General features: G+C 38.3%; 1 protein-coding gene across 2 annotated transcripts in view; it reads right to left on the minus strand.

Moving 5' to 3' along the window:
• MME (membrane metalloendopeptidase) overlaps positions 1–16,224 on the minus strand; it is a 46,278-nt gene that overhangs the window by 14,630 nt on the left and 15,424 nt on the right. For both annotated transcript variants that reach the window (XM_065674724.1, XM_065674723.1), the window contains exons 9-17: positions 14,507–14,641; positions 12,029–12,130; positions 9,216–9,352; positions 9,023–9,116; positions 7,254–7,382; positions 6,325–6,423; positions 5,657–5,737; positions 4,599–4,702; positions 2,549–2,607 (exon numbers count right to left, since the gene is read on the minus strand). In XM_065674724.1, the coding sequence (XP_065530796.1) occupies positions 2,549–2,607; positions 4,599–4,702; positions 5,657–5,737; positions 6,325–6,423; positions 7,254–7,382; positions 9,023–9,116; positions 9,216–9,352; positions 12,029–12,130; positions 14,507–14,641 (940 nt within the window). The remainder of the gene's footprint in view (positions 1–2,548; positions 2,608–4,598; positions 4,703–5,656; positions 5,738–6,324; positions 6,424–7,253; positions 7,383–9,022; positions 9,117–9,215; positions 9,353–12,028; positions 12,131–14,506; positions 14,642–16,224) is intronic.

A 16,224-nucleotide genomic window follows, 5' to 3' on the forward strand; every position in this document is an offset into this window, starting at 1 on the left:
CTGTCATTCTGAAAGTGCAAGCTATTTCAAAGACACAGGTGACAAGTAGAAGGCAGGATCATACTTACAGAAATCTGCTTAATGGATCCCCTGACTCTGTAAAACCTGAAAATCTAGGACTGCAGGACTTTTTTTTATCTTCCTCAATTCTTCAGTGGGGTCAAAAATAATTAAAAAAGAACAATCCTTTTGGAAAGCTTGGCTTAGTTTGTTGATGTCTTCCATGATAAACCTACTGCTCTTTCCTTAAATTTCTGCACTTGCAGAACTTTGTTTTTACACAGAGAACACCAATTGTGGAATTGTTAGGATGCTGTTTTAAACATACCCTGAAAAACCTGAAAGAAAATTGCATCCACTTGGCTTAGTGTAGCTGTACTTGCAGACTGAACAGCAGGGAGTGCTTTTTTTGCCATGTAGTAAGAGACTTGGTCCCAAAGTAAAGCTTCAGATCACTGCTGCTACTGGAGTCTGTCTGGTAGTGGCAGTCGTGCAGATCAGTGACACTACTTTTGACACTAGTGTTAAAAGAACCCAGGGCAAGATAGTAGCTGATATTTTTCACCTTGCTTTAATGGTTCATTTGGTAAAAGAAGTGGGATTATATCAGAATCCATTACTGAAGGCTGAGAAGTGGTAATTTCACCCCTAGCAATGAAAATAATGTCTCCTCCAAATATTTTCTCTGGAGTCCATAAATAAACAAGAAATAATATTGTTTCATTTCTGTGCAGAGCCCGGCAGGACAATAGTGTTTTGTTGTTTGTTTTGTTTGGTTGGTTTTGTTTTTTTGTTTGGTTTGGGTTTGTTGTTGTTTGTGGGTTTTTTAATTATTTTTATTTTTCCATTTTTTCATTTTCCCATTTTGTAGAGAATTATTTTCAGGAGTTATGTGTGGATTACAGTACCTCACTAATGGCTTAGAAAGGACACTGCGTGTATGAAATGTAGAAAATAACAGTACTTGCAGAACAGGTCTGACAGAAATATTGTGAGGCATAATTAATGCTGAAAACTCTTTGTGGCTCTTGCAGCACTGTGAAGAGAGCTGCTATGGTTCACAAGATGACAAATCTCAGTGCTTCCATGTTCTAATCTTTAGCTAAAATGGATTTTATTTTTTTTAGTGGCTTTAAAAGCATTTTAATGCCTTCTGTCTTCTTTTTAATCAGATAGTTTTGGGTAGGCTGACATTAGAAATGCTTCTACCTAAAAGCATGACAAAACCTATTTCACTGTAATGAACTTTTCTCTTAATTTTTTCCTTGGTTTAATCTACCAGGTTTTCATTTTCATTTTTTCCAGTACATAAGAAGCAGAATGAAACGCCACATCAGCAGCGAACTTGAAGTCATCTGGCAGACTTTAAATCTTAAAAACAGCAATTAAGGATGCCTCAGAATCCCTTAAACTTTTCTCAAGCCATATTTCTTGTAAGAGTGTATGTCAGGACTTTGCATTTACGATAGCTAAGAGTTAAGACTTGCAGTTTAAATGGGACTACTTAAAGTAATGCTAGTATGGAGCTCTGATATGTTGTGGTTCATAATTCTTGAAGTGGTGAGTAAATTCTGACTTTTGGGAAATGCTTGTTGCATTGAGCCCAATATTTTATTCCAATTGTCATGCTTATTTTTACATAAAGAAGGTGATGACAGAGCCATGTAGGCTCTCTGTATGCCTAGGACTTGAAGCAGCTCTGGACCGGTGACCATGTGCTCCAGAAGCAGTGAGTGACTCGTGAGCTCTTGGTCTCCTGCCACATGGGACAAAGTTTGCTCAGCACAGCTTATGTGAAGCTGATCACCAGAGTCTGTCTGCTGAGCACTAGATCTTACAGCTACATATCAGAAAGTGCTGGAAATGAGGAAATAAAAACTGAGAATAAGCTGGGTTTTGCACTGATAATTCAGTGTTACTTCGTCATCAAAGGCAGAACATTTGTTGCCTTGATAATGAGTCGGTTTAGACTGGTCTCACACTCTGCAATTACCTTTATGGAAAGCAAAGTGTAATTCTGGCCTGTCATGTGAAAGGTTACGGGATTCTGAGCAGTTCAGCCAATGGACTAGTGTATTTATTAACCAGCAGGATGAAATTCAGCATCATTCCAAAGCCATACTGAAGAAGCTTGTACAGAGACTGTGAAGGGGCTATAAGGAATGGAAGCTATGTGTACTCTATGGCAGGAAGCTGTGTGACTTTTCCGTTAGCCAGGTAAAAGTGGTGCATACTCCCTCTTCATCTCTTAAAAAGAAAAGACTGGGCCCACCACATTTGCTTGATTGTTAATCTCACTATTCCACACTGCTGTTGTTTGCATGGCTGAATCTCAAGCCTCTGTCCTTGTTCTGCACCAAGACAATTCAAAACATGAGGAGATGAAAACACTATGAATGAAACCTCCAATTTTACTGTGCTGAAGCTACTCTGCAACCCCTGTATTAAGATTGTTTCACTTCCTGATTTTAAAAATACATAATTTATACATTAATGTATAAATAAATACATTAAATCTGTATCCAGTTAGTAAGCTGGTAAGCCTTACCTATCTGATTTCGACTTGCTGAATAAAAGGCATTGACAACAGCAGCTCCACTTATCCACCTAGTAACAACAGAAGAATAAACGTTAGAATTTCAGTTCTTAGTGGCAAAGTTAATGATTACTGGAACAAACCCAGAAACTGAGTAACAGAATCAAAGAATAACGAGGTTGGAACTGGAGATGGTCAAGTCCCAAGTGCGCTTCGCCTCTTGTTGTATGTCGGACACTCCAGTCCCCTAATAATTTCTGTAGCCCTTTCCCTTTGTTATTCAAACTGATTAACAATGATACTTAGTTTCTGTTTCTATTTCCACTCACACTGCAGCACTGTCCAGGCAAAATTTCCCAAATAAAGAAACCAAAACACAGAACCTGAGGTTACAAGGGTATATAAACATTTGGGGATAATGCAACTTATTTTAAGACTGCTTACTTAAAAGGATTTCTATGTCACCTATCTTGTCACACATCCAGCTATCTCAAATACCAGTGCTTTAGGTGTAGCAGATCTGAGACGATTATCATTTTTCCTTAACACAATTTCTTTAGCAATGAAGGTAAAGACAAAGATCATCATGAGCTCTTGTGGCAGAGGTGTGGCTTCATTCATAATCATATGCTTTAAGTAATATCTACTTTCCTTGACGCAGGCTCTCAGCATTGCTTTTGGGTCCACTTTAACACAGGGGAAATAATAAGCTTTAACTCTTCCCCCCTCCCCCTCCCAGTTCACAATTTTACTGGCTCTCATCACTGGTCACCTAATGGAATTCCTCAAATCAGAAGCAGGGCTAGCGTTTTGATGTGGTTCACTGGTGTACACATCTAATAAAATTTCAGAAAAGATGTTGGAGAAAATGAGATAATGGCTCTGCAAAATAAAATAGCTGGGCCTTACACAGCAGAAGTTGTGTTTCCTGGCTCCGTGCTGAGTGAAATTAATTTCTGTGAGAAATTATCTATTTGATAACTATTGCATATGCCAGTCATACACTATGCAAAGTATTGTAACAGTGGCTATTGCTTGATTAAGTGAAAATTAATTTGCAGAATAAATGATAACTATCAGAGGATTATCAGCTGTGGTTGATACTTCTAGGCTCACTTTAGGTAAACTCTGAATGCAATTAAACTTACAGTAGTTATTTCTAATTAATATACACTTATGAGAACAAGCTGGCTTGTCCATTCAAGGTTTCAGTATCTCCAAGGATGGAGACATGGAGATCTCACAGCCTTTCTGAGTCTTTTGTGACAGGGTGAAAAGGTTTTCTTAACATCTAGTCAGAATTCACGTGTTCAAGCTTGTGTCTCTTCTCACTCGTCCTATCTCTGTGCAACTCCAAGAAGAGTCAGGCTCCTCTATATCTCCTCCCATTATGTAGCTGAAGACAGCAACAGCCCTTCCCTCCGTCTTTCCTTGTTTAGACCATACAAAGCCTTCCCTCAACAGAAGTCCAGCTCTGCAGCCCTTATTCAAGTGAACAGTTCTGCAGAGTTAGCATGTCCTATGGTGACCAAAGTAATTTTTCTGATTTGGTTCAAACAGGAAGAGTAGCCAGGACAGCTAGGAGATGTGCCATCTCAGTCTTTTGGTACATCTACATTCCATATATAGCAATAGATAATATTTTAATTCAGAGCAGGAATACATTTCTGGAATAAATTCCTGCTCATCTTTGCTTAATCATCCTTTCTTTTTTCTCATGGAGTCTCTGAGCAAGAGAAGCAAAATTCTCAAGGATTAATTTAATGTTTCAGATGAATTTACAAAAAGCTGCTCTCCAGGAGTCCACTTAATCCAATCCAGGGGCTATGGGGCAAGACTAGAGCTACTCCAGAATACTTAACCTTCTGCACCATCTCTCCATTTCTTTGCCCTCCTTACTAATGTAGAGCTGGCCTTTAAGAAATGAGCAATGCCCTCTCACCTGCCCTCCTCATGGAGGAAAAAGTGCAGAAGGAAGGTTGTTACATCATCACCAATTACCCTCTTAAGTAGCTCCCATGGAAACTTGGTGAAAGACTATACACTGTTTTTAAATACTTACTCCTCTTTGTCCACCTTTTCTCTAAGCTTTTTCAACCTTTTCTTCTGGGTAAATACTAAATTTTGAATGATGTTTTCAAAGTATTCTTCTTCTTTGTAGTCCAGCTAAAGAGAAAGGGAAAAGTACTTAGAGGTGGTGTTACTGATTTGCAATAAAAGACACGTGGATCTGGAAAAGCTAGTCTTAAGCATAATGAGCTAAGCAGCATGTTTTTGAGTTATTTTTTGATTTACAGCTTGATTTTAGTTGGAAGTGCTCTGCTACATCAGATATGATATTGTAGCTAGATATACGTTAGCAGCTGCATAATTTTTTCCAGAGATCTTTATTCCCTCTTTATATATGTATGTTGAGTAGAGTTCAGCATTTATTTGCTGGTTTGACCCTAACCGCTAGGAGCTGCCTGCTTGAAACCAGTAGGCACCAGCTTGGCAAGCTGCAACTCTGCCTTAGAATGAGGCTCAAATGGTGTTTTAAGAAACATACTTTGTTTATATGTCTGTAGTTTTTGAAGTTAAAACTCGGACTTGTAAGACATACTCTGCACAAAGATACATACTAGACACATTAATGGAGTTACTCTTACAAATGAACCTGGGAGGTAAAAGAACACTGAGATTACATTTTGCAGTGAAAAAGCTCACATGCAGTTTAAATTACACAGGTCATCCAATGTTGTACTTCAGGGACCGATTCCAAGCCATGGATAAATAGTCACAGTTCCTAAATTATGTGTACTTGCATCCACTTCAACCAGTGTTCCATCAGTTGGTGGCAAATGTATAAATACTGGCTAGACCACCATTGGCTTCATGTTTTGTTCTAGCATAATTCCTCTAAAATTTGCTCATTCCCTTGAAACATTGTCAAATACCAGCATCTGCACTGGATCAGCTGTACCATGCTGTTATTACATCCTTATTTACACCTGTGCAATGGAGCACAGGATAGAGTTACTCTGTACAGATGCAGGCGGTTCAGCTTGGCTAAGAAGGCAAATACATAATTTTTTCTCTTAAGAGCCTTTTCTAATTATATTGCTTATTGTGGATACTTGCCTCCTGGTACTCGCTGTTCAGCTTATCATCATCAGTCACGATCTCATCGGGATAACCAATTCTCTCTCTAATTGCTCTTGCCTAGGGACAAGATAATTCAATACTCATAGCAAATACAGCCAGATTTTTTAATCATCATAAATTATATAATAAATGCAATACGGACGCAACTGCAGAAACCTCAGAATGTTAATTAAGCACAGGTTTTGTTTACATTTTTTTACTCATTGAAAGCACTGTAAAGTTTATAGTAAATTATAACAATGGAAACGTCTAGAAAGTATGTTTTGTTCCTTACTTCATAAGGGAACTTATAGAATTGTTTACAGGACAGCCAAACATACTTCAACTACACTTTTGAGTTGAAAGGGTGGTTTAAAAAATAGCTGAAATCCTGAAATATTTGACAGCATCTAAAATAGAAATAAAATTAATATCTGGGTGTTTTTAAATTTTAGTACTTTACAGAAAGACACACAAATTTCCACAAATGTGTACAGTTTATCTCAGTTTGAGTCTGTATCCAGACTAACTCCCTCATCTACACTGGAATGAAATAATTTATTTAAATGCTCCCAAATTCTGACAGTTTGAAGTCCTGTACAAAGCTTTTTAACCCACACCTTAGTCTGATAGCCAACATTACCAATATTTAAGATTTAACTTACTTTTTGTTCTGCTTTGGTTTTGGTTTCTGCATCCATCCAGGTGAGCTCATCTAAGGTTTTTATAAAAACATCACGTATATCTGCAATCATTTCCTCGACCTTGGAAAAAACATCAGAATGTTACAAATCCGCATATAATGATCCAGTTCTTTTTCCAAAGTCTTAGTTTGTTTATTACAGGCTTGTTTTTCCCACACTAGCTGCTTGGGCCATACTCAAAACCTGGAGCTCCTAGTACTGAGTAAACTCAGTAGTATGTTTAGTCTGGCCTGTGGGAGCAAAGAGAATGGGCATGAACTCTCAGGGTAGTGTAATTTATTCAGGTTGCAAAAAATCTGAGAGCTATCCAGCCACTGGGTATTGTGCATCTGATCAAATTATTGTGTACATGTTGACCACAAAAAATGGCTTATCTTAAGCCTGGATTTCAGTAGGAGTGATAAAGAGTCAACTAAGGCTTAACTTCAGATTAACTTTCAGCAATTTTCTGTGTGACTGAAGATAAACAGACATAACCAGTTGTCCCTGGTCCAGTGTTGGCAGGATGTGAACTAGCATCAGACTCAAATAACAAGCAGGGACTGTTCATTTCAGTAAGTGTTGCTCCTTAGGTGTGTGCATTAGCCTGTGGATGGTCCAGCACTAACGCGCCAGTGGTGCTTTAGGATGCAGCTGGCTGAGAACAAGTGGAGCAGAGAGATGCTTTTCCCTCTCCAAGTGCGAACATGTAATCGTATTTCATGTGTTGCTTCATGCTGTGGTCAGTTGCTTTGAAAGCAGGCCAGCTCAAGACAAGTAATGCAGGAGTGACCTGCTATATAAAAAGAATTAGTAAAACATGTAACTAAAACTGTGTAAAGAACTGTACAGAAAGTGACAATTAAGTGACGCTTAGATGGCACACAGACTATGTTTGCTAAAAGCTTTACCACATGTTTACTGTCTCCAGCAAATGCTTCCTCTACATATAATCGTCCCACTGCATTCTCCATGTTGCCATTGACATAGTTTGCGCAACGACGCCAAGCAGCAGTTTCTGATGTTGTGCCGTACAGTGCCTGTGAAATATCAACATTAAGTAAAACAGTGAAATCTGGACCCACAGCAGGTGAAGGAGAATGGGGACTGACTGGCATGTGTGTGTGTCAGAGGAGCCTAGTTGACCCTAAATACATGCATTTAATTCACATTTATGACAGGTAGGTGGACTCCCTTTGCAATGGGAACATGTCACAAGCTGAGGAAATAAAGAGAATCATTAGCAATATTGTTTATCCTTTGAAAACAGGAAAGGCAGAGAGAAGAAAACTACTCAAAAAGCTAAGAATGGGGGAGGTTAAAGAGGAATACCCCGACAAAAAGCTTTCACTGTTACAGGGAATTGTATTGCAGTTCTGTCTCTGACAGGGCCTTTGTGCTTACACAGCAAATTCATTTCTGTAGTGGTAAGATTGTGTTTTCTACCCAACTAGTTGCTTCTGTCAGAGCCTCCCACCTTTGGGAGCTTGCAGTGTAGAAGCTCATTTACTCTATGTGATGCTGCTACAAGGTATGCAAGGATTTTGTCATGCTAACATATAAATACATGATAAAGCTGAGTTGATAATATAATGGTATAACACCTGAATGCAAGGAATATAGCAGTGTCATTAGAGGGCAACTCTGAAATCCCATTCCCTAAGGAAGTTTATATTCAATAATGAAGCAGCTACCCATCTCTTCAGAAGTACAGACCAATCACTCTTAGTGTTAAAAGCTCTTTAACTGCTACACCTTGACCTGAATTGCTATGAAGATAATGTTTCTTTTCACTCTAAAGCATTAAAGTTACATGAATGATCTTGTGAAAAAGACCATTTTGTGTGTTACCTGTACAACACAGCACAGACATGTCCCCTGTCTGTGATGTTGGAGCTTTTTGTAAGTCATTACTGACAAATAGCTGGCTAGACTAGAAAATCTGTCCATCCTTAATCTATTTCTTTCTTAGATACTCCCTGCACGCAAACAGGGTGCACCAGTAGGCATTTGCTTGTACACCAAAAGCTTGCATAGGAAAAGTGAATAGAACCCCTCTCCCCCAGAACCTAAAGAAAAAACAGTAATAAACATTAGCAGTACTGATCTTAATTAAAATAAAACCTAATTTAGAATGACTATGCAATGAAGATTATGGTAGGTCACTTAGTGCTGCTGGCACTCAGCCAATCATAGTTCACTGGTCTCGGCATGATTTGGGTAGAGGGCTACTTGCGACCATGGTGGAGTGCCCCCAGACCCAGACTGCCTTTCACAGGAACCCCTAGCTAGACTCTTTTAACTAAGCCTAGTGTCACCAGAGGTACACAAGAAAAAACAGAGTGGTGCTTTCTACAGCAACACAAGCTTACCTGCTTAATTAGTAAAAATAACACACTATTAAAGTGCATTACTCTGGATTTGTACATGTACAGGGCTGGTGCATGTGAAATTACACCCCCTGATCTCATGGGACATAAATTCTCAACTACAGCATCATAGGGAACATAGGGTTTTTTTTGCTTTAAATAAATCTTCATCTGAAGATCTAAACACATCTAGCTTTTCTGTGCAAAATTCAAAATACATTAAGTTTTTATATTACTACTACATTAAAAAAATACCTTTTGTGGTTCACAAAAGTCATCTTTACAACTTAAAGTGAGATTGATTTCCTCACCTTACGGAAAGCATTCCTTGTGTCCCTGTAGTTACGGCTTAGGCTGTTGACAAGATCCATTATGAATCGCCAGACCATGTAATTTTGAAGGTCTCTGTTTAAAAAAACACCAGTAATAAGCTGGTAATGCTTTTAGGCCTTTTAAGTTTACTAGAAATAAAATGCAAATTACAGAAATACCTAACATACCTACCTGGGAGTGTATTTATTAAGAATAGACTTCAGCTTGATAAGGTATTCTGGATCATAAACAATGACATGTTCGGTGTTCTCAATGTTAATTTGTACAGTTGACATTATATCATTTATGAATTTTGACCAGTTGAATACCTGGAAAATCAATATGCATTATTACATGGTTAAATCATAAAACCCCCAGCATTTAGCTGTGAGGGTTTTTCCCAGTTTAAGTATGTTTGCATAACACAAATGCTTTGCCTTTAGCTTTCCTAATAGCTTCGCTACCTGAAAATGGAGTCATCATCATAATAATTGAGCTAATTTATACCCTCTGTGCTCTAAAATGGTATTAAAAATATGGTGTTATTTAGTAGAAAGGATTGAGACAATGCTTTTATTTCAACCTAATTAATTAAAAATATTATGACCCTTCATTTATGGGCTGGAAAAGCAGAAATGGTATTTTTAAGTAAAATTTTCAGTTGCCTTTTTGCTGTATTTGGCTAAGAACTTTTAAATCAAAGTGTGACTAACAGCCCCATTCTCAGTACAGTATATCTCTATATCTGTGGGACAATAAGATTCGTGGCATACTTGACAATCCATTCTGAAGCATATGGTGAGGACTTGTTCAAAAGTATACTGAAATCCACAAAAGGATTTATTTTAATAGGCTTTAAATCAGACACACTAAATACGCTGTCTATAATGAATGTTCCTCTGCATGCCACAGTACTAGATACTGGAGAAGGAACTGATTGAGTAGCAGGTCAGCCTGCAGTATGCTCTGACAGACAAATCCCAAACAAGGGTTAGGGTTCTTGTTAGTTTTCTGCCTCTATGGTCCTGATCCCCCATTTTCTTTGTGCTGGTATTGACCTTTGCAAGAGGCTCACATAACTTTTATGACCTATGAAAATTCATTTCTTTTTCATTCTGTAGTGTCCATCTAGCATTATTTGAGTGTGTGGGCACTGTCTACCAGAAACTCATTTGCTGAGAAGAAACAAAATGTCTCTTTCAGAAGTCTTTGATTAGCAATACCATGTGCCTCAGACAGCAGATGGGTGAAAGGATGGACTGGAGAATACAGAATCACGCTTGTTTTTCCCAGTCTGTATCTTTTAAGAGGAAGGTTTTATTGAAGGAGGCAACATTTTTCATCAGACAAACTGCTGTAGCTGAGGAAAGTGGATAAGCTTTCAGGACTAGAATCACTTGAGGTCTGAAAGTGCAAACTTCAGAGTCTGAAAGCAAACTTCAAGCTAATTTAGGGATAATTGCTGTTCTATCCTTAGACCATTACAACAATGCTACCAACTTCCATCATGTGTCTTTTGAGTGGTTTTAGATAAATTTAGAGCTGATGATTATTGCTGATCTGCAGCACCCCCCAGGAGCTAAAAATAAACAGGGCAATACCATTCTGTGACAAGAGAAATTAGTTTCTGACATTACTATAATGGTAGCTGTTCAGCTGAGACCTGGAGAGAAAGTAAACTGTGAAACAAATTAAGCTAGGCAGAAGTGAACTGTCACATAATTTAAACTTGAAGAATTTAAAGTAAATTAAAACAGCAGTTATTATGAAACTGTGGTAGGAATAATAGTATTTCATAGTACCTTACAGGCTTCAAAAGACTCAGTAATGCACTCGTGCCTGTCAGACAACAGTGCTTCCATGTGACACATTAGTTAACCTATTTGCCAGTTGTGCAAGGGACTGAAGTAGAAACACAGAACCGTGGAATGGTTTGGGTTGGGAGGGACCTTAAAGACCATATAGTTCCAGCCTTCCTGCCATGAGCAGGGACACATTCCACTAGACCAGGTTGCTCAAAGCCCCATACAGCCTGGCCTTGAACGCTGCCAGGGATGGGGCAGCCACAGCTTCTCTGGGTAACCTGTGCCAGTGTTTCACCACGCTCATAGGAAAGACTTTCTTCCCAATATCTAATCCAAATCTACTCTCTTTCAGTAAAGCACTCCCCGTTGTCCTATCACAAAAGTCATTTATGATAAAAAATATACATGTCTAGTAAGCTGTAATGTTACTGAGGAGACACACCTGTGTTATCAGATCTTTGGCTGTTCTTTAGCCGGACTTTGTGATACCATGAATTAAAGGTTATACTGCACAAACAATGTGTGGCTCAGGGTAAGAGAAAAGGCGGAGCTGAATCTCTGCCTGGGGGAGCTACAGTGGGAGGAATGGGGAGGATTTTCCTGATTCATAGCCATGACTTCCTGGGCCCCTTTTTGCTTGCTTTGGGAAAACAGGACTCTTTGTTATGAATGTGCAGCTCTGGATAAACAGAGAGAGCCTGAATAGTCACAATACAAAATATTTAGATCAATCAGTGACTACAGTCTTAACTTTTATACCAGGCCCTCTGGAGCTGCTGTGGTAATTGTAGGAAGGGAATTCATTTGTACTCTGCAAAGAATACTCTCCTGGTTTCCAGCAGGGGTTCTGTGTATGTGCCAGTTTCGTAAAATCTACCATTCTGAATCCCTGAGGGTAAATCAGACTCATGATTTATTATTTTTTCTCCTTTGTCCTTTTCCTTTTTTCAGTGTTGAAGCAAAGGGCAAAATTTGCCTTCAAGTTAGGAGAAACAGTGGAAACAGAAGCACAGTCTTTTAAATACAGTTTAATGTCATCAGGTGTTTAGGTAAGACAGTGTACATGTCAAGGATCCTGTTAATTTCAGATATGTCTCAACTCAAGAAAGAAATGTCTTTAAAAGAAAAACCTGTCAGGCTTCACTGTTCAATTCATCAGTCAGAAATTAGAGGTTAAATAACAGATTATTGATCACTCACCTTATGATCGATTTCCAAGGAGAAATTGTTTTGGAGTTGTGCCAAGGTCATTTTATTGTACAGGAGAAGTGGATCATTCCTGTCTTCAGACTTTGTTGTTGCCTATCAGAGATAATAATGAGAAGATGACTGAGTACATTGAGTCAATTTACATGAATTTTGGCAGGTGGAAGTAAATAGAAAGAAAACAATTATTTCTGGCTGAAGACATTACTGTAAATTTGCATTAATTGTAGAGTACCTTAAAAATGCCTTAAGTACCTTAAAAGTACCTTAAAGTACCTATGTAAATATGGACAGCATTTTATAGATAAAAATTGTATAAAAGGACAGATTATATGAACTAAATTTGTGACAGTACAATGGAGCTTTACTTTTTGGATTTATTTTGCATTTCTAATGCAGCTCAGGCTGTGCAGGAATACTCACTGGAACATAGACCCACACCACTCAAAGCACTGAGCAGACACTGTTCCCAGTGCATACACTCAACATAAGAATGATATTCATGAGATGATGTGAAGTGCAAAATCTTGGGAGAAAGGAACAAAAGAGATGTATTTACTGAGTATAGGGAGACCAGTGTGCAGTGGTAGGAATGCAGTGTGAGTGTTCTCATCAGGATGCAGGTGCTCTCTGAAATGTTCTTTCTGGAACCACTTTCTAGAAAGGGAGTCATAAATGAGCTTTTTATTAGTCTAGGCAATGTGGTTTTACACCAGTGTGTTAAAAACATGCATATGTTAACACCTTAACGGCAGACTGTATTAGGGCCATTTCTTACAGACAGTAAAACTGCCTGATGCCAGAGACTTGTGACTCTGGTGCTGCTTTATGAGGCAAGTTAATCACTGGCATCTCTACACAGCAAGTGTCGCAGGGAGGTCTCTGGAACTAAGGTGGAGACAGTAGACTGAGAGGAGACAAAATCAGCACCTAATGTTAACTGCTCCCTTGGTCTCTGAGTACTCTCTTGGATATCTTTAGGTTCTTTTCCTCAAGCACAAGTGTGTCCCTTGCTAGGATACTTCTGCAGGTTTCTGAAGTGCATTCTTTTATCCTTTTTTGTACCTTTATGATCATGCAGAAGTACCTTGTAACAGCATCAGCACTTGGACCCGTCATACTCTTATCCCCCTCTTAACATCCACTGTTTTCAAGGCAAAGAGATTAAATGCAGGTACAGTAACAACTACGGCAGAAGAGTGATACTGTGATCCATGAGAGTAATTAATGGGAGAACCTCCATGACTACTGCCTCAAGTACTCTTAAATGACTCAGGAGTGAGAATAGTAGACCTTACCCATTTAAACTGTTTCGAAAAATCAGTCATGCCAAGTCTGATTTTATCTGTCTCCATCCTTTTCTAAAAAGTTTTTCTTCCTCTTCCTCTTTCCTAATCTATTGTGCAATCAGTAGTTTTTTTCTGTACTTTCTTAAACGAATTCCCAAGAGCACAGTGCCAGCGCTCTTCCAGTGACATTCAGGCTGGTGCTAAGTTTTCAATGAAAGAGGTTAAAACCTGAGAAAATAGCAGCTTAACCACTACCAACTGTACTCCATATTGGCAGCAACTGCTGTGGAGACCTTTCACTTGTGGTTTCCTTTCACATACCCCTTTAAATCTTTCTCCAGTTAACTCCTTTTCGTGTAATAATATTCCATCTCTGATCTAAGCCCAGAGGTGTGCTTCTCAGGAAAATATGAAGAAAACCAAAATCAGGTGGTTTTACCTTATACAAATGGGGGAGAAAGATCTTCCTCCACCAAACTCATGCCCTTACTCTGAGTGTAACTTCAAAAATAGCTGAAGCTAGAAAATTTGCATTTAGCATGTTTTGCGGTCATCCTCAGCTTCAGCTCCTTCTGAAACAATAATTATAAGCCACATTTTTGCTCATGAATGCTTGAATTTCCATTTGTTTTTCTCCAAGCAAGTTCAAATTCCAGCTATTTCTCCAAGCCATACTTTCATGGAGAACAGTGTTTGATTAAAAATGCACTTGGAACAATCAGCATTGTGGAGCAGCTTGTGCAGGACAAACATTACTTTGTGTTGCATGGCAGGCTAAGGGTTAGGAATCTTCTGCTTTCATAACCAAACAGCCCACGGGGAAAACAGGACAAAGGGAGAAGAGGCCTGAAAGCATCTCCCAAAACTCACTTTCTAAAACAGACTAAACAGAAGCCAAGTCTGTTTCTCTCTTGCTCTTTCTTTTCTTGAAGGGCTTCTGTGAGCAGATTAGGATAAAACATTTGGCTATTTGGAAAACAGCTAACTCAAATATTTTCCCTTGCTCATAGAAGGCATGTCTGTCTTGTTATGCGTTCCTCTTAGATGCTCCAGGCCCCATACATTTTTGGTCCCATAAAATAACATTAGCAAGTAACTGAACAACTCAGTTTACAGTGAGCTTTCTTAGGTATTAAGAAAAAAGTCAGTTATTTAAAGTAAACTTAAAAAATGTTTTTCTTACATTGGCAATCTCTTTCTCCAGGTCCATAACTCTTTTCATTTGTTCAGAAATATCAGTCTCATCGAAAGAAATATTTCTTTCTTGTAGGACTAGTTTAGTTACAGAAATCATGAAATCAACATAGGCGGAACATGCCTGCAGGAAAAAATACAAGCCTTTTGTAGACAAACCACTTCAAAGTATAGCATACCTTGATTATCGATTTCATCTCCATTTTTATGAACTACAATTCTTCATCCCTTTCTCAAACTGTTTAATAGTAATTCATTCTGAAAAACTGTTAGATCATAAATAGAAATGAACTTCAAAAATTCCCTTATGGAAAATTGCTGTACAATTTGTAGCACTGTTCAAAAGCTAAATACTCTCAACTACTGCACTGTGTTTTCATTACTTAAAATGAGACATTTGTACGTCCGTTTTTAAACCATCACCCGTGTTTTTGCCAGCTCTCTTTAATTACAACTTCCAAAAATACCACTTCCAAAGAGCAATGTTCCCAGAAACATAAAACCGAGAGAAATTCTGATGGACTGTGTTGAATTAACGTTGTGGGAAAATTACTGTCAGAAGCAGTGTACCTCCTCTGTTGCTTCTTGGAACACTTAGAAATCCTGTTGCTGTATCTAAATTTGGTATAGCTAGATAACACTAGAGACAATATCGTATACATTATATTTAACATAAAAGAATTCACCAAGGATAAGATTGTAAATATGGAAGCACATTCTCTTAAATGCTATGCTGTCAAATATCTACAGATCTCATTACATTTAATGGAATTTAATATCATTCTAATACATCTAATACATCTATGATGTTTTTACTGTTTTCAACATGCTTTTTAAATGCAAATAAAAATACATATTAGATTAGCTATCTAACAATAAATCTATTTTATCCTAAATAGCATAATCTACTAAAAGTGCTAAAACCTAGGATTAGTAAGGTGTGCATGTTATCAACTTTATTAATAGAAATATTTTGGTATGTTCAGCTTCTAAGGCAGTAGGATGCACCGCTATAATGCATGCTACGTCTGTACAGCCATTCTGATAAGAACCTTCCTTGCCATCCATCTCCTGTCAGCCTCCCCTACCTGACAGAAGTGCCATGCTACAACAGGTTCTGTGCTGGGAAACTCTTAAGCAGCTCATGAAAAGTACTGAGAGCAGACTTCAAAAAGCCATGAGGCTCACAGCACCCTGAAGGACTGAACTCTTGTTATCTCTAATCAAGATTATTTTACCACAAAGAGAAAAGTCCATGAAACCACTGACAACTACAAGTCACGAAAGAGAGGGCATTCCAAACTTGTTAATACCATTTTAAAATATCCAAATACAGTTCATAAAAATGCCATACAGACATTACTCCAAACTAGTAAGTCAACAGAGATCTTCAGGTACCAATCAATGGACTTTATTTTTGGCCTGAAGTGCAGAACATTGTATGGTCGGGTAACAAAAATACAAGTCAGCTTGTTTTTATCAGACGGACTTTGCAAATAACTCTCAGATATTTTAGCGGGAACTTACTTCCACATCAGCAAAACTCCTGTATGAGAGGAGGAGAAAAAGAAATCTTAGGAAAAGATTTTTAAAATATCTTGTTCACAGATTGCCTTGTAGCTTTGTGGTGGGAAGTCCTGACAAAGCCAGAGTTCAAAGTGCAGGAAGCAGGTATCTTGTTTTCTACCTACAGCTCAAAGAGTAGAG

This window comes from Lathamus discolor, chromosome 3, assembly GCF_037157495.1.
Source record: "Lathamus discolor isolate bLatDis1 chromosome 3, bLatDis1.hap1, whole genome shotgun sequence".
NCBI lineage: Eukaryota > Metazoa > Chordata > Aves > Psittaciformes > Psittacidae > Lathamus > Lathamus discolor.